The sequence below is a fragment of the Lemur catta genome, chromosome 15 (assembly GCF_020740605.2).
Source record: "Lemur catta isolate mLemCat1 chromosome 15, mLemCat1.pri, whole genome shotgun sequence".
Lineage (NCBI taxonomy): Eukaryota > Metazoa > Chordata > Mammalia > Primates > Lemuridae > Lemur > Lemur catta.
Window position 1 is genome coordinate 17,565,463 of NC_059142.1, and position 18,777 is coordinate 17,584,239.

General features: G+C 52.9%; 1 protein-coding gene across 4 annotated transcripts in view; it reads right to left on the bottom strand.

Moving 5' to 3' along the window:
• The window catches only part of ABR (ABR activator of RhoGEF and GTPase), a 175,118-nt gene that overhangs the window by 43,566 nt on the left and 112,775 nt on the right, over window positions 1-18,777 (bottom strand). For all 4 annotated transcript variants that reach the window (XM_045526195.1, XM_045526196.1, XM_045526197.1 and 1 more), the window contains 6 exons: window positions 14,109-14,216; window positions 10,919-10,979; window positions 6,429-6,481; window positions 5,719-5,859; window positions 3,849-3,970; window positions 2,140-2,305 (listed from right to left, as the gene is read on the bottom strand). In XM_045526195.1, the coding sequence (XP_045382151.1) occupies window positions 2,140-2,305; window positions 3,849-3,970; window positions 5,719-5,859; window positions 6,429-6,481; window positions 10,919-10,979; window positions 14,109-14,216 (651 nt within the window). The remainder of the gene's footprint in view (window positions 1-2,139; window positions 2,306-3,848; window positions 3,971-5,718; window positions 5,860-6,428; window positions 6,482-10,918; window positions 10,980-14,108; window positions 14,217-18,777) is intronic.

An 18,777-nucleotide genomic window follows, 5' to 3' on the forward strand; every position in this document is an offset into this window, starting at 1 on the left:
TCTACATTTTGTGATGTTTTGACATCTTGAGGGGTGTGGGGCAGCCCTGGGTGAGGAGAAACTGCTTCCCCAGGGCTGGCTAATTCCTAAGACTGTAAATGATAACCCTGTGAACGCACCTTTCATATGCAAACCAACTCATCTCCCCAGCCACCTCCTTTATCCAACACTCACCCCCCAAACCAGTATTTCCTCTGCCCTAATCACCCAGGACCAGGGGCCAGGTAACTAGAGACCACCTAGAGCCTGCCAACAGTACTCGAACTATCCTAAACTGCTTCCCCTGCCCCGCCTTGCTTCTCTGCAGAAAACACAACGAAGCTGGCCCTCCTTGCCCCTCACTCCTGCCTCCTGTCCAAACCTGGTGCTTCCCCATGTGGCCATGTGTGGTGTGGTGTCTCCTTCTCTTGGGAACTGTAAGTAATAAAAAATCTTTCAGTGGTATTAGCTTCTCTGTATTGTCGCTCTGTCACCTCTTTAAATTAAATCCTGGGTACGATAGAGACACCTTGCTTAAAAACCTCAGATACCTTTCAGCATAAAGCCCTATCTGCTGGCCTGGCACCCTAGTCCCCCACGGCAGGGTTCCAGCCTCCCTGCCCTGCCTGACAGCACACCATGCTCCACCCTGTCCCCTCGGCTCAGCCTCATTCTCCAACAAGCCTGCGTACCCTTCTCTTTCTATTTTCCAAGTTTACTTTATAAAGATCCGCCCCCCTTATTAAGCACTGTTACACTTCAAGTCTCAGTTCCATTACCATCCTAAAGCTTCTCAGTTAGAATTAATCTCCGTAACATTTTTTTTAAAACCCATCAGGACTGGCAAAGTTGTAACAAATGCTCACAGCCAGTGTTGTGACAGTGTGGGGAACAGTGACTTTCATTCATTGCTGGGGGAATGTAGCGGACACAACTTTTTCAGAGGTAAATCTGGCAATTAAATGCACACACCCATTGCCCCAGCCATCCCACTTGTACAGAATCTACTATGGCAGCGGTCCCCAACCTTTTTAGCACCAGGGACCGGTTTCATGGAAGATAATTTTTCCACAGACGAGGGGTGGGGAAGCAGGCAGATCTCAGGCAGTGATGTGAGCGATGGGGAGTGGCTGTGAATACACACAAAGCTGTGAAGCTTCATAGACAACACCTGTGCCTCTCCAATCACTCTCATCACAAGTGTCATGCTCTGTGGTCAGTAATGGACGTGTCTGCCTGCTCCACTGGACAAGGAACTCCATGAGGCTTGTGGCACACTCCTGGCGGCCAGCAGCCAGTGGAACTCAGTAAACTTTGAATTGAAACTCTTCCTTCCATTTTTGGGGAAGGCTTCTCCTGCAGTGCTTTCTTCTCGCCACTGTTTTAGAATATATGAACTGAAGGCTATACATTTTCCTCTAAAAAGTGCTTTGGCCATATCTCGTGGGTTTTGCTATGTAGTGCTCTCATTTTCATGCAGTTCTAAATGGCTTGCAGTTTCCATTTTGATTTCCTCTTTATCTTATAAGTTTTAATTTTCCAAGCATATAATTAATATTCTACTTGTTGATTTCTAATTTTACTCCACTGTGAACATGACCTGTATGCTATCAATTATTTGAAACAATTTGAGATTTCCTTAGTGGCCTAAAATAGGATGAACATTTGTGAATGTTCTGCGTAATGTGACAAGAATCTCAGTTCTCTGCCAGGGCACTAGCTTCTATGCGTTTTTAGGTCAGGCATGTTCATTGTGGTATTCAGGTCCTCTCTCTCCTTATTTATTTGCTTACTTGGTCTGTCAGTTTCTGAGAGAGGCTTTCCAGGTCCTTTCTCTTGCAGATGTCCTGCTTGTCCCTAGGAAGGCCTTGTTTTTCTCTTGCTTACCTTTTCTATAGTGTTCAACATACACTGTTCTCCAGGAAACTTTCCATAGTTAACCCACCTGAATCCTGACTCTCTGGCCCTCCCTCCATCTGCTCACAGCTACTTTGACACAGGCTCTTTCCCTTAACACACTAAAGGGCTCCCACTCTTTCATCCTGCCCCCTCTATCAAACTCTCAAACCTTACAACTTCCCCTTCTTCCACCTCCCCAGCACACTCGGTTCAGAGACCCAGTAAGAATGGTCCCAGGTCCAGACGCCACGCTGTACTCACCTCCTTCTGGATTTCACTCTTGAGGGCAGAGATCTTCATTTTCATGTCCTCCAGCTCGTGGTCTGGGAAGGGGTGCACCTGTGGGCTGGCCTCAGACTCCTCGGGGGATGGAAACACTAAGTCGGCCAGAGGGATGTACCACTTACAGTCATATTGCTGGTGCTTCCTGCAAACAAGCCAGAGGGAAGTTGAAGGGCTCTTCAAGCCTAAACTGCTGGGCCCAGAACCAAAAAACCACTGGAAAGGGATTTACTGAGAACTTGTCACAGGCAAGAATGATCTTGAGGAGATGATCAGGAAATACACACTTAGAGTAATGAGAACAGATTCCAGGGTCAGCCAGCAGTGAGGACTCAGGTTCTGCACCTTGCCAATCTTCCGACTCAGTACAACTGATGCTTTTAAACATCCCAAACCGCTTGAGTGTCAAGAAGAGGGAAGCCTTCCTGGTTGGGCCCACATATTTCTATTCCCCATCTCACACCCTTCCCTCCCTTCTAGCCTATCCATACTTAGCTCACATTCATCATCCTTTAGGCTAGAGATAGAATACAGATGTTACTCTGAATGCCAACTCTGATCAATGGGGTACTGGATTAAGGATGATAAGGCCACGTCCAAGTCTTGTATGAAAGAGTGCCGTGATTGATTACTAATGTCTGCTGCAGGCAAAGGACTGAAGGCAGAGGCATGTATGCTTATTATTACCATCACTGCTTTAGAACTATCTCAAATGTGATCTAGTTCCAGGGAGCCATGCCCTTTATTGAAGTTCATAATGACCTCTCCTTCTCTGACTTCCCTGAGGACTTAGATTTGCACCTCTCATTCTTTCCCTTAGTGTTACAGTGAGTGCATGGGCCTGTTGCCCCCTGTACTGTAAGGTGGTGTATGTGAATGTGTAGAAGAATGTGTGAATGATACTGAATAATCTTTTCTGTTCACGGCACGGAGCAGACCCATATTTGTAGGTATAGAGATGGAGGTGGAAAAGAGCTTTCAAGTTAGACAGGGTTCAAATCCCATCTCCTCCACTTCTAGCTGTGCGACTTTGGGCAACTGATGTACCTTCTGTAAGGCTTTTCTCTCATCTGTGAGATGAGGATAATAATAACTACTTTGTGGAGTTTTGGGAAGAATAGGAAATAATGCATTCAAAGCATTTGTCACGGCACCTGCCATGGCATAAGCCCTCAATAAAGGGTAGCAGTACATTGAGTGAATATTCACAGAATTGCGGTTAGCAAAAATTCAGAGATGTCTAATAAAAGGAGAATGCTTAAGTAAATTATGGCATATCCACTTGTAACATCATGCAGGAAAGTAAAATGATGATTATGAAGATTAGGCAGCAACAGGGAAAATGCTTATGACATGAAATAGAAAAAGCAGAGCCCCAAATTGGGCATTCACTCTGATTACAACTGTACGAAAAAACATGAGAACATTTTAAATAAGGGAAAGAAATATAGCAGCAGGAGACTGATGCTGATGTGCGGGTGGGTGATGGCTTTCTTTCTGTAACGTCCTTATATTATCTTTATAATTAAAAACATGACTTATTTTTAGAAGTCTACGTAGTGAAATAAAATTAATTAAAATATTTTTTAAAAGGAAAAAAGCCAACAACTTGCCCCAGGTTGGTGAGGGCTCCACAAGGAGCAGGGTCTGGTCGCCCCCACCGCGCCCCTGGGCTCCCACGCACTCACCCTGCGGAGGTCTTCTTCAGCTTGGCACACAGTAGGACATCTGTAAAGAGGAAGACGTGCCGCAGCTTCCGAGAGCTCTCCGACACCTCCACCAGGAAGCCATCCTTTACCAGCTGCCGCGTCTAAGGGAGATGACAGACCCCCCCAGCCTGCTCAAGGGGAGAGCAGCCGAGGGCCCAGCCTGCGCCAGGGGCACTGTCCAGCCAGGGAGGGCTGAAGGCACGGGCTGGTCACATGGACACAGGTTTGACTCCAGACTGCCACTTCTCAACTGTGATCTCAGGCAAGTCCTCTGACCTCTCTGAATCTCAGATTTATCATCTATAGAATGGGGACAATGAAATCTGCCTCATAGGGTGATTCATCCAGATGGTGTATGTAAAACAGCAAGCAGAGTGCCTGGTGCATAAAATATGAGCAACCAGTGGAGCTCTCAGCAGCTCCCACCTGGGTGCACCCCATCGAGGACGACCTGGTTTCTCCACCCTGGGGTACGAACAGCCCCCGGCAACCCCTCCCAACCGAGCCTAAGAGGTTGGTCTAGTTTGAGCTCAGCCTTGACCTGGAGACCCTCTCAGGACTGTTTATGCTACTTCTCGGTGGATTCCTCCACCCCTGCCAGCAGATGGGAGACCCTAGGCCATCCTCAGTGGGGCTGCAGCAGTGACCTAGGGGACCTGCAGCCAACTCTGACCTGGGCTCTGGATGGTCAGGAGCATTTTGCTACAGGTGGGATTTCCAGAGTTTCCTCCCGGCCAATGGGCTTCTTGGGAGCTGTCACAATCCGTCCCAGCCTTTCCTGTGTGTCTTATATGACTGCAGCAGGAATGAAAGGAGCCGCAGCCCTCACCCCTGCTGCTCTGACTCTCATTTTTAGTTGGGATTTGGCAGCCACACATATGTGTGACCTACATATGCTGCAATATGTAGGTGAGCATATTGAAAGTATACGATTAAGATAACCTGAAACTGATGGTGCTCTAAGCCCTCTGGAGATTTTGCAGATGTCCCCAGAGTAAAACAAACTAGTAACATTCCCGGGTGTTGCAACCCAGCTCCAGGAACTGCACAGAGACAATTCTCCATGCCCCATTAGTCACTCTCCAGACCTGTTCCTCATGATTCTCTCCCCAGGAGACACTGCAGCCTCGTAAATGTAACAAAAGAGCATAAACCCAGTCAGCCTTCACTCCTAAATGCCACTTAATTACGTCTATTGGACAGGAAGCATTTTATCTGGGCCAGGCTGCTGATCCACGAGGGCAGTTGTCCCTCTGATTCTTCACACTGCCTCCCCTCACTGGGATGCCCCCCACCCTTCTGCCAGGAAGGCACAGGGGACTGCCATACCACATCTAGGTGCCCACATGGGACGTTCCAGCAACCTGGGTGGCCGCAGCCACGTCTAGTCCCAGCCCTTACCACTGCTGGGCTCACTCCCCAGCTCCCCCTGCTGTGACAGCCCATCTAAAGTGGCTCAGAGCTCCTGTTCCCCCAGCCTCCCAGGGGACCCTGACGGCATCACACTGGCCAAAGCGGGGAGTCTGCATTCAAGAATGAGGTACGCGGAGGCCAGCTTCCCTGGTATAGGGGACAATGCACGGGCCTGCAGACAGACGGCCCCAGGTAAAGAATCCAGTTCTAATACTTAAGGCTAAGAGACTCTCCAGGCCTAAGTTTCCTCTTCTGCCTCATTGGATTATTATGAGGATGAATGAGATGCTGGACTTAAAGCTCTTAGCCTTGGGCCTGAAATGCCATAGGTAGTCAGGGTGGCCAAGGACTCAAGACCTCTCCTTGGCGGGGAATGGGGGTCGGGGTTGGAGAAGTCTCAGCCTGGGTGCGAGGCTGCGCTGGGCCCTGAGCTCACCTCCCCCTTGGGGGTTGTGACTGCAGTCCGGCGGGGGTCAATGTCCTCATTGATGCTGGACAGGAAGTTCTGGGAGATGCGGAGGGCATCCTGGAGCAGTGGGTAGTCTGGGTGGTCCACAGGTGTGTGCTTCAGCAGGTCCTGGGAAGGAACGGGGGTGGTGAGCTGGGGGCAGCGGTTCTGGGGCTCAATGGGAAGACAGAGGGGAGTGCTCAAGCCTCACTAAAAGAATTCAAACGGTGGGCACTCAGGGACCCACACTCACGCCTGCCAAATCTGAACTAAAAATGAGAGTCAGAGCAGCAGGGCTGAGGGCTGTGGCTCCTTTCATTCCTGCTGCAGTCATTATTCTTTCCCCTGGTGGGGAAAGCCAGGTGGAGGCTCATCTCACCAAGCAGCTGGGAGAGAGACCCCTCTACCCATTCCACAGCTGCTCCAAGGACACTGGAGACCTCAAGGCAGGGGATGAGGAAGCAGGAAGTGCTTGCCTCCTAGGGAGTATTTGGCCAAATGTCAAGCTTAGTAGCCAAGCTATATTTAGCCCCCGGCCCCGTTGGCATGGTTACCATGGGCCAGGCAGGCGCAGTCAGGCCAGGGACCCTCTGCCCGACTCCTTGCATGGGCTGTTCTCAGTGACTCCAGCGCCCCGGGTGTCGTCTTCCACCAAACTCTTAACCCCTCCCTAGCCATTGAGAGGACTTGACACTCACGTGTAGGACCAGGGTGCTCCGAGTGACTCGGTCAATGGGCTTGTATAGCAGAGCTGTTGGGAGAGGCAGGGAGAAGGGGACAGGACGATGACATACCAGGAACAACTTGACACCTTAGAGACCGGCTCTATCTCCCAACCCACCTTGCTTCCCCACATGAAAACCCACTTGCAGGAAGCCAGAGCGGGCCCATGGCAACCGCTGCCTCCGGTCTCACTTCCCAGGGTAGGCCAAGGAGCGGGACAGGCAACACAAGTCCTGGCAAGGCTCCCCCACCCCTCCCTCCTTGTCTCGCCTCCCACCAGGGCCATCCCCCAGGCCTGTACCCCCACCTGAATCCCACAATGACACCTTGCCATGCCCCGGAGAGGTCCAGCACACTCTGAACCACACCCAGGACCCCAGGATGTGGGGAGGAGACGTGCAGTTTTTCCAGGAAGAGCAGCTCCCCCGTGCCTGGTCATTCTCCAGTCACAAGCCTGGCATGGCTAGCCAGCATTGGCATTGCCCATTCTGACCCCCACAACTGGCCACACCGACAAACCCCAGACAGGACAGGCAGGAGGGAGGCCAGGGAGGCAGGCCAGAGCGCCACTGAAAGGCTCTGCTTTCAAGCAGGTGGCAGCCTGAGGGACAAAGATTTCCTGAAGGAACTCAGGTCAGGCCTCCCATATGGGAGCCCCAAATAGGCTGGAAAATGTAAGCTCAGCCAGGCCCCCATGTGCCATACCCCTCTGCCACTCAGATACCAAGTGAGGATTGCTGGGATTCAGCAGGGACAGGTGGAGGTGGCAGCTGGCAGACCAACACTTCCAAACATCCCTCCTGCGGAGCAGCTGTGCCCCGCCCCTCCCAACATGGGGGGCGGTCAGCTTCAGTCCTGCACCTGGATGCCTCTGTCCGTGGGATCATGACCTTTGGCTTCCTGCCACAGAAGCAGTAAGAGGAAGGAGGACTCTAGACTGGGTGCCCCATAGGATCAGGTTGCGACAGATCCCAGAGCTGACACTCATGCCCCAACCAGCCCCCAAACCCAAGAGTCCCTCAAAGCCCTAGATATAAATACCCCACACTGCTAGGCAGAGCTTCAGGAAACAATCTGCTGGCTGGGAAGAAGATGCGGGCTCAGCGGGGTGCCCTGAGCCTTATCTGCAAGTCTCTGCTTGGCTGCCCATTTAGAATCACTGGGGGAGCTCTTAAAAGATACAGATGCCTGTGCCCCACCCCCATCAACTAAATCCAAATCTCTGCTGGGTGAAATAGGGTATCAGCATCTTTAAAAAGCGCCTTTGCTGATTTGAACATATAGTAAAGGTTGAAAACCACTTCCTATGACTTATTTGTAGCCCTTTCTTGTGTAGCAATTTCTAGAGACCCTCCCCATGGGCTAGGAGGGCTTGAATGGGCAGGACCAGGCTTGGGGTGTCCTGGGACACTGAGGGTACAGCCCAGTTCCCAGCTGAGGGTGGACCCATTTCTAAGGCTGTTTAAAGCACCCACCTGTGGCCCAGCCCATCTTTGGGGGAAAATCACCCCTGAGGACCCGAAAGACCCAAAAGAAAGCACAAGTCCAGCGGACACCTGCCAGGGTGGGCCCTTGAGTTCCAGCCCCAGGGAAAGCTGACACTGCACCGTCAGCTCCCTCCAGCCCTGTCCAGGTCCCAGGAGGAAGAGGTTTCTGACTAAGCTCAGAGGTCTGCACAAATGGCGGGTCGGCTTTCAGAGGGGTTATTAATATGCCTGTGGTCATCTTAAGAGTCCACCTGACTGGGGCTGTGGAACGAGTCCTAGGAGGGCAGCTGGGAGGAAAGGTGGGGACAGGGGAGGTACAGGGGCAGGGTGCCGGGGCCACAGTCAGATATAGACGGAACCAGGCCAAGAAGAGCAACCCTGATGTTTGAGCTCCCATGGCCCCCGCATGTCTGCATCCCGGGGAATTCATGGTGAGGAGGTCACTGTTGCCCTAGGAGCTCCTGTCCCTTCATCTGTTCCCAGGCCCTGGCAGGCTGGCCTGCTTCCTTCCGCTGCCTGGGCCACGCACCAAGTTGCAATGCCTGTCCCTCCCCCTCCTCCAAGAAGCCTTCCCTGACCAGGACCTTTGCAAACAACACCTGCAGTGTCTTAAAGTCAGACCGTGGACGTGCAAGCTGGTCTCGCTCTAGTTTGCAGGGTACTCATTCTGCCCAATGGTGCTGAGTTAACTGCTGTTGTGTGTATTATTTCCTGGGATTAAAATGGAAGCAATTCTCACTAGCCCCATTTTACAGATGAGGAGACTGAGGCACAGAGACATTAGGCAACACGCTCACAATCACCAAGCTATAAGTGGTAGCTGGGCTTTGAATTTAGGTCTACGCATACTCCTAACTTTGAACCTTCTCCTTCCTTAGTGGGGGGGTAGCTACTGTAAAAGCCCAGTGAACCGCAGGAGAGTTCTCAGGAAAATTCACCAGGGATGGGTGAGCCTCCTCCTTACAAGCCAGCTCCTTCATTCCTTGCACCCCACTTTGAAGCTGACTTCAAGACAGTATGGCAGGGACCGAAGATCCAGGTCCCAGGTCCGTTTCACTAAGACCAAGCTTCCTCTGGGGAGGGAGGAGGAAGCGAAGGGCTCATTTCCCTTCTAGTGAGGCAGCATCGAGACCTGACCAATTCCCAGGCCAGACCAAAAAGAGCATTTCCCCTCTGGTTCTCCAATGGGCCTTTCAAGTGCAGCTGTCCTCCTGCCCCAGGCCCTTCAGAACAGAGTTCCTGTGGCTGTCCTGCTGAGGCCACCAGAGGCGGCGGCTCGGAGCTTGCTTCCGTCATGAGTGGTCTTCACACAAGATGGCCTGAGAAGGTGAGGGGACAACGGCCCTGCACAGCCCCTCTTGCACCGCGGCCTCTGGGAAGGAGCCCAGGAAACCTCATCATCTCTCCTCCAGCAAATTGCCACCCCCCACTCCCTTCAGCCTTCAACAAGGAGCTCTGGGTTACCACGGAGATGGGAAAGCAAAGTGACTGAGAAGGGTGCAGAGACAAAACACCTGGTAGGAGGGAAGAGGAAGGTCCTAAAACCAGCCGCCTGCCGCTCCAACACAGGGGCCCAGAGCAGCTGGCCTGGAGGCAGCACTTGCCCCGCCATCCCGCCGAAGGCAGCGTGGGTCACCCCTTGGCACTTCTTGCCTCCAAGAGCAGGGCCCACGGGCTCCTGGACAGCTCCCTGCCCAGCCTGCTGCAGCCTCCTGTGAGCAACAGCCTGGCTGGCGGCATGCACCTGTCCCAGGACACCGGCCCCCCGTGGCGGAACGGCAAAGAGGATGTTCCAGGTCCGTTTCATCGAATGGTGGGCGTGTGACCTTCACAAAGCAGCAGCCTGCCACACCCCCCTGTCCACAGCAGTGCCGACCTGCCTTCCACACTAAGCGCCCAGACCTCACTCGAGGGGCTCCGGTGGCTAGAAACACGCCTCCCCTACCTTCCTGCCCTCACAACCGCCCCATGGCCTCCCGCTGCCGCCGTGGTGAGCGGAGGCGGCCAGCGCGCTCTGCGCACACAATACCCTGGCTGCTCAACCTCCTCTCGTCTCCCCAGAAACAAAGAAACTCCCAACTTCTCCCTTCAGTCTGGGCTGGCGCCCTCTCGGTTCGAGGCGCTGCTGCCCAGACCATCTGCCACTCTCTGCCCGGCCCTGTGGACCCTCTCTCCAGCCTCAGGCTTGCCCTGCCTGCAGGTAAGCCTGACACTTTCTCTCCTTAGGAGCCTCTCCAGGAAGTTGCTCGAAGCCTCTCCTAACTCACCAATTCCCCACGGATCCTCAGGGGGACCTGGACCCATCTAGCCCGGTCCTTCCACTCCAAGGCCACCCTGCCCTGAGGGGCCCCCAGACTTCAACTCCAGGCCGGACACTGGCTGGGGTGGAGGCAGATGCAGGTCCGGCCACTTGCCCACCCTCCTTCCCTGCTGCCCCCAAACCTTGCCGGCCACATTTAAGCCCGCGCCAGCCAGCCCCCCAGAGGCGGGAAGTGCACCACCTCCCATGGAGGGGCGCGGGTTACCATAGGTGCAGTTACAGCAGAAGCGGATGATGAGGAGGATTTCCATGGCAGCCTCCGTCCCTGCGGCAGGAGCGTGCAGCCATCGCTCCCGGCTCCCCGGCTCCCATCAGCAGCCCGGCCACCCAGCCACCTTGCCGGCTGCTGCTGCACAGCCTCCAGAACCAAGCAGCCGCTTCCAAGTGCTCCTCCAGCAGGGAGGAGGGGAGGGGAGGCGAGTGGAGAGGGGAGGGGAGGGGAGGGGAGGGCGGGAGCAGCCTGCTGGCACCCTAAGGAGGAGCACGTTTGTAGCTGGCTGGCTGCCTGGGGACGAGGCTGGATTCCTCCCTCGCTCTCGTGCACGAGCACACGCTCACACGCGCACATAAGCAGGGAGGGCTCTGCTCTCACACAGCCCGTAGTCCACAAAGCCAGACAAAGGAAGGTGACTGTAATCCAGCCCGTTCCCCAAAGTACCTTCCATGGTGACTGACGTGTGGCTGTCCTTGGAGTCCTTGGGACCTTTCACTTTGAGTTCCTGCCAAAGGGAAGAGAGGAATCACTACCTGGTCTGTCCCTCCACCTCCCGCCCTCCACTGTGCACACTGCAGGAAGAGGGGCTCTGAAACCCAGGGGTGCAAATGCGAGAAGAGAGACAAAAAAACCCCATGGACATGGGCCTGCCTCTGCCTCACCACCTAGATCCCCTGTGCCCACACCTGCGATCTCCTGGAGCCTCCTGGAGTCCAGAGGCTGGGGTGTGGGCAAGAAGGAGGGGACTCTAGGTAGCAGAGACAGGACAGGTCGGTAGGGAGCACTGGGAGAATGGGAATGCCTCAGCCTCGTCCCCTAAGACCCGTCCCCAGCAACCCTGAGGGCCTTCCAGAGAATGAGCAGTGGCTAGAGCAGGACCCCACCCCGCCATCCCCCCAGCAGCCACTACTGAGGGATCCTGCACATCAGCCCCGTGCAGACTGGGCTTGAGTCAACGAGCACCAGGTGCTCCAGCTGCTCCTTGGGCCAGGAGCAACCCTTGAAATAAGGCAGAGGGGTCCCACACACCTGCACGGGGGAAGCAGGGAGGTGGCGGACTGGGGCAGAGATGCTGAGCTCCACAGGGCAGTCCAAGCTACATCCTACTCTTATCAGGGGGGACTCAGCCAGCCCCCAGCACCCCCTGGCACCCCCTACCCCCCAGTGCCTGTGCTGGGCAACACAGAGGAAGCTGCAAGGGAGGAACAGTCTACACCCCTCCTGGATCCCACGCCAAGTGACCCAGTAGTGAGTGCTGGAAACAGACTCCAGGGATGGCTTATCTCATCCAGACCTCTTCTATCCTCCTGTAGAGAGAGAGGTTCCAGTCCCAGCTTTTGCTAACAGGACAGTGTGGCCTGCAATTGGAGCTGTAATGCAATCCCCACTTGGCAGACCGAGTGCACAGAGCCTCGAAGAGGAATGTCAGGGGAAGGCAGGGGCGAGGTGAGGCCAAGGTCAGGTATATTGCCCACTCTGCTTGGGAGAGCAAATGCCCGGAGGGCAGGAGCCCCACATTTCCTACTTCTGTCTCAAGCTGTTTCCAGAGAGAGGAAACCCCCAGGGACTGAGCTCGGGGCGTGTGCGTGTGCGTGTGTGTGTGTTCATGCATGTGTACGCGGGGGTTTACTCAGCTTCTCCAGCCTGTGTCTCAGGCTGATGCCTGGATTCCCAGATTTAGGGATTTTTTCTCCAGGCACTACCCCCCCTCCAGTGCAGCCTGGAGGTATGAAATCACTCCTGCTGCAAAGCAGAAGAGTCTAATTGCAGTAATTAAGTGGCAGTGCCAGCAGGAAGCAACAGCGTCATCGAGTGAGTCAGAATGAGGAGCCACCTGGCAGAGGGCCATGGGCCTGGCTTTGCCCTCTGGGATGGGCAGGCTTTGAGAGGGGCTTATAGATGGGGGTGCAGGGGTCTCTGCCTATGCACAGAGAGCAGGCAATCAGCCCGGGCTAAGAGGAGATCCCACACTTTTGGGACCATATTTGACCCTGGGCACTTGGGCAGCCTTGGCAGGGCCACTCTGAGCACAGACCAGGGAGTCCACTTTGTTCCAAGGGAGGCCTGGAAGCTTTGAGGGGAAGCACTGTTTGTCCATCCTCATGACCATGTGGAAGGACTTCCCCACCCCTCACTCTGTCCTCCCAGGCAAAGGGTAACTCATCTGATCCATGGGTTCTGGAGAAGAAACTGAGCTCAGCCCTCCTCTCTCTGTACGCTGAGTTAGAGGGGTAGGCTCTGCCCTCGTTGTAGGGAGGGGTCTGTGGCTCCCCACCCCTGCCAGGGACTCGACAGATACACTTAATTCCAGAGGTGACGTGTTAGCAAGCCCAGCGTGGCTACAGATCCAAATCCACATATTCCAACCCAGCTTTTAATAGTAATCAAGCTGACATTTCTGACTCCATCTGTCCAACTCTTGTGCTGCCTCTCAGTTGATTGCAAACTTGGGCATAACCCATAACCCCAGCAGTTTCAGGAAAACCATCCTGTGTCTCACCAACTTTTCTAGTGTCAGAGTTGACACAGAGAAAGCAAAGGGCCAAGACAGGCCTTTGAGGCAGGACTTCCAAAACTGCAGAAATACCGGCCCCTCCTCAGAACCAGAGGTTCTCTTGCCCTAAGCTTGGAGCCGGGTGCTGTTCTTACAAGGCCAGTGGTTTAGGGGTGTCACTGAGGTCATTTGGATAAAAGGATGAGCGAGGCTGTGTTCCTGAAGGATCCTAGAGCAACCATGCCCTCCACAACTCAAAAAATAGGAAAATTAGCTGGGGGTGGTACCACACACCTGGAGTCCTAACTACTTGGGAGGCTGAAGCAGGAGGATCACTTGAGCTCAGCAGTTTGAGGCTGCAGTGAGCTATGATGATGCCACTGCATTCCAGCCTGGGTGACAGAGTGAGACCCTGTCTCAAAAAAAAAAAAAAAAAAAAGGCAATGGCCGATGATGCCACACCTCTGCCCTGCAGAGGAGCATGGAGGAAAGGCTTAGCTGCAGTAGCAAGAACAGGTATGTTCCCAGAGGGTCTAAGGCTTCTTCTCCACATAAGTGGTCCCTGCCCTTTGCCCTCTCTCTATAGGATTATAGTCCCAGAGTTGGCAATGATCTTAAAAGACTACCTAGTTCAGACTTCTTCAAATCTTCCTCATCATAAAAATCATCTAGAAGCTTTTAAAAACAGACTCCTAGGCCCTACCCCAATCTTTCTGAATCAGAAGCTCCAGGGAAGGTGCCTAGAAATCTGCATTTTAAACAGGGCCCCAGTGATCCTTATTAGGCACGTTTAGGATTAGCTGGACACCTCATTCTACAGAAGAGGAAACAAAGGCCAAGAGAAGGGAAGTGACACACAAGATCACCACATTGTGGGAGAATATGACCTTTTTTTATTCCTTTTTTTTTTTTTTTACCTCCCTTGTTCCTCTAACCTGAAATTGAATAATGATAAAAAAAATCAAACAAATCAATATTTCTATATTGAAAGGGAAAATGTAAGGTGCATGAAAACAGATATCAGGCTAAGTGTTACCCATTAGGGTAACCACTTCCCCGACTGGCAGGCAAGGGCAGGGAGACCCCAAGCAGCCCCCAAAGCCCAGTGTTGTTGGGGGGGCTGCGAGGGGAGCTGCCTACCTCTGAGATCTTCTGGAACTGGTTGTTGGACTGGCTGCACTTCTCAGCTGTCTCCAGAGCAACTTTATAGTTATCCACAAAAGCTTTGTACACACCAAGCTGGCTGGCCTGCAGGGAGGAGACAGAGAACAGGGAGAGAGGAGGGTGGGTGTCGGGTGGGGAGAGGATTAATGAATGGATGAAAGCGTAAACCGGAGCAGCTGGGGCTCCCTTCGCGCTCAGAACCTCTCACTCAGCTCCAAAGGGCTAGCTGGGACCTGGGGGAAAGGCAGGGATGAACATATTACAGTATCCTTTTGAACTTGACAGTTTCCATGGAAACTGGCTCAGCCAATAAGGTTAACAAGAGGATACTGGGGGTGGGGGGAAGGAGGGTAGGGCCTTTGTTGGCATGCTAGAAATTCAACTCATCACAACATTTGGCTTCCCTTAGCATCATGAAGGTCTCCCAGGGTTTGAAGCCCCTTCATGCCTCACATTTCTTTCAACATCCTAGAATTAGCTGGAGCAGGGAGAGAAGGGGGTGGCGTGGGGTGGGGTGAGGGGTGAGCACGTGTGACCTGCTCAGCCCTCCCTCCCCATGTGGAGTGTGGGGCACAGCATTTCAAGGTGCCGTCTTTCCGCTTCCCTCTGCCTCCAGGTCCCCGTCCCCACCTCCTCCCGCTCCAAGGAGGCACGGCCCCCGCCTTACTACAACATCCGCATGTCACTCAGAATCTAACACAAAGCTTTCTGTGACTTATGATCACAGAGAGCCTCGCCTCCTCTGGGAGGCAGGGCAGATCCCATCACCCCTTACTGCAAAAGGGGAAACCGAGGCTCATGAATTCAATTCCTCAAATAGTTATGGAGAGCCCTCTCTGGACTGTGCGTACGCATTTCCTCTTAAGAGAGCAAAGGGTGGAAATTCAAATTAAAACCACAGTGAGATACTATTTCATATCCATTAGAAGGGTCAAAATTTAAAAGTCTAATGCTATCAAGGGTTGGCAAGAATATAGGGAAATATGAACTCTTATAAACTCCTTGTGGGGTGTAAATTAGTACAATTATTACAGGCCAATTTGTCAATAACTAATAAAGCTGAAAATAAGCACAACCTCAGCCTACTGCTTAAGCAAATCCACTTCTACACACACACTGTAGGGCTACGCTATTCAATATAGTAGCCACTCGCTGCCTGTGGCCACTAAGCACCTGAAATGTGGCCAGTCCAAACTGAGACGTGCTGTTACGTGTAAAATACAAACTGGATTCCAAAGGCTTAGTGTGTAAAAGAGAATTCAAATCACCTCATTAATTTTTTAATACTGATCACATGTTGAAATGATAATATTTGGATCTGTGGAGGTAAATAAAATACATTCTTGAAATCAACTTCATTTGTTTATTTTTACTTTTAAAAATGTGGCTACGAGAAAATTTTAAATTATATATATGGCTCATAATATATTTCTCTCAGACAGCGCTGCTCTAGAGAAACCTGCACGTGTGTGTGCCCAAGGAGATGTGACAAGGGTATTCACTGCCTGGTTCTTCCTCCTCCTGGTGGAGGTCCCGAAAAAAATGCTTACGAGTACACACATGCCAGTGATACTGAACGAACTAGGGCCGGGCACGGCGGCTCACGCCTGTAATCCTAGCACTCTGGGAGGCCGAGGCAGGCGGATCGTTTGAGCTCAGGGGTTCGAGACCAGCCTGAGCAAGAGTGAGACCCCATCTCTACTAAAAAAATAGAAAGAAATTAGCTGGACAACTAAAAATACATAGAAAAAATTAGCCGGGCATGGTGGTGCACGCCTGTAGTCCCAGCTACTCGGGAGGCTGAGGCAGGAGGATCGCTTAAGCCCAGGAGTTTGAGGTTGCTGTGAGCTAGGCTGATGCCACAGCACTCTAGCCCGGGCAACAGAGTGAGACTGTGTCTCAAAAAAAAAAAAAAAAAACAAAACAAAACTGAATGAACCAGATTACGTGTAGCAACACCAACAAGTTTCAAAATGAAGGCTGACTGAATTGCAAAATATGATATGCATGTACACTTATACACATTTTAAAAGTACATGCAACCAGGTGTGGTGACACGTGCCTGTAGTCCCAGCTACATAGGAGGGTCACTTGAGCCCAGGAGTTCAAGTTTAGGCTGGGTAACACAGCAAGACCTCGCTCTCAAAAAAAAAAAAAAAAAAAAAAGTACATGCAAAGCCAAAAAAGAGATATAGATACATAGTAACACTACAAACTGCAGTCTCCAAGGCTACACACAAAATTCATGCCAGTAGCTGCTTCAAGAGGAACGGAACGCAGGGAGCAGCTTCAGCTTCATCTGTAATGCTTTATAGCATTTTCTTGATTAGAAAGTTTCACTATGTAACTTCAGAGCTTGGCACCTGTTAATTCTCAGAGGTGAGTACACAGTTGTTTGCTATGTTATTCTCTAGATTTTCTGATTAAAAAATTTTTTTCAACGAAGTAGCAAGGGTATAGCTGCTGCCTGGCTCCGTTGTGGGCACCTGCTTCCCACCAAGGTGCTAGAGAAAGTGGACTGGCGCTGGGCCCGGCACAGATCACTCCGCTTTCTGCAGAATTCTTGTGCTCCTCAGCGACCCAAAGAGGCCGGGCTGGGGTGATGGGGGCACTGCCATCACCCAGGCCTGGAGCCTCCCAGGACAGAGCCCTTCTCTGAGGAAGCTGGCAGGGTGGGGTGGGGCTCTGAAGGGTCCAAGGCAGCCAGGAGAGTGAGAACTGGGTGCCTGGGGGGAGTGAGGCCAGAGCAGTGCAGGTCTCAGCCCCAGAGGGGCCAGACTTAAAAAAAAAAAAATTGCAGGGGAGGGGCAGGAAGGGATGGAGCCTGTTTCCCTGTTTCCTTTTCCAGAAGGAGCACTGGCCCATCGGAGCCCCAAGCTACAGGAGATGTGCTAGACAGTCGCTTCCTACGCTAGAGTATAAATCATTGATATTCTTCCAGAAAAGGGTTCTCCTTGTCCCCTTCCCCACGAGAAGGATAAAGCCTGGGTGCGCAGGTTGGTACACTGCCCTCCCATGAGCCAGGAGTAGGAGCCACCTGTGTGCCACAGGTCATCCCAGGCACTGCCATCTCCATGGTCACCCGAGGCTGTAGGGCCCGAGGCCCAGCCTGCCAGGGTCATTAACTGGGAAGTGGAGGTTGCTTGGAAACAGCAGCTTGGCACTGGGGTGATCTCATAAAACAAACAGCGGAGATGCTAATTCCCCTCTCCTGGTAATGAATAATCAAATACCCAAAGACTTCAGCTGAAAATAAACTGCCTCCAGATGCCCAGGCCTCCACCAGGCCCTCCCCAGCCTGTAGCCTCAGGGGCCTCAGACACCAGTTCACGGTGCTGGGGAGGGAAGGTGGGTAGCAAATGCATGACCAGGCCTGCGGAGCAGAGCCCAGAACAGGCAACAGCAGGGTCCAAGCAATGAAGATAAACGGCAACAGCCTTCCCTCCGTGCTGGGCTACTCGCCCTCCCACCTGGGTTTGCTCTGTCTGCCTCCTGAGAGCTGAGGACAGGCTGCCCCTCCAGCCAGTCAGCCCAGACCCCTGGGACCAGGGAGTTCACCACCCTGAACTGAAGGAGCTGGAAGCATCTGGGTCAACTACGACCAGAAGCGTGGAGCTCCCCAGGAAGGATGCCTTCCTTCTGGGGTGCCTCTTCGTAATAACAATGACAATAATGGTAGCAGCAATGATTAGTGCGTATTTACTAATTTATGCTGTTCCGGGCCTGTTCCAAGCACTTTCAGTTATTAACTCACTCTCTCCTCGCAACCACCCGATGAGGTAAGTACTACTACTAACCTCATCTTTACAGATGAGGAAGCTGAGTCACGGAGAGGTTGGGTAAGTTGCCCAGTAACAGGTTTGGTCTGGGATTCAAACCCAGCAGTGACCTGGTTCTAGAAGCTGTGCTCGTCCCCACAACACTGCTGGTCTCAAGAAACAGGGCTCTCAGGATGCGGATCTCAGGCCCTGCCATGTGTCCCTTATGCCCTTCCACGTTCTCCCTGGACCCAATGGTCAAGGTCATGGTGCATTCATTCGTTCATTCATTCATGTATTGACCTTTGGGATGGTTCTAAGGGGTCTAAGGAGAGGAAAATACAGTCTGTCCTCCAGGAGCCTGTGGTTTTGGGGAGACAGGCAGTTACAAGCTCACTGAGGGGATGACACAGAGGCCACATTCAGGGGCTGGGGAAGGCTTCTCTGGGGAGGTCACTCCTAAGCTGGGAACTGACCAGGAGAAGCTGGACAAGATGGGGAAGGACATTTCAGGCAGATGGAGCCGCAAGTACAGAGAGGCCAGAAAGTGCCTGCAGTGTGAAGTGGGAACAGAAAGTCCAGTGTTGGGGGCATGGTAGGCGGAGGGAGCAGCCAGAGGCCAGGGCTGGGCAGGGACCAGCATGCAGAGGGTCCCATGAGCCCTTCCTCGGAGCCTGGCCTACGCAGTGGGCAAGGGGGAGCCGCGGAAGGGACTGGAGCTGGGAGAAGCAAGGTCTGGTCGGGGTTAGCTGACCCTCCTGCTGCTGGACAGCGGGAGGTGGGAGCCACTCATGAGGGTCCAGGTGAGGGTCACTGGTGGCCAAGAGGGAGGGCACCAGAGCGGGTGGAGAATGAGGTGGCTGTGAGTGACATGAAAGATGTGGGCT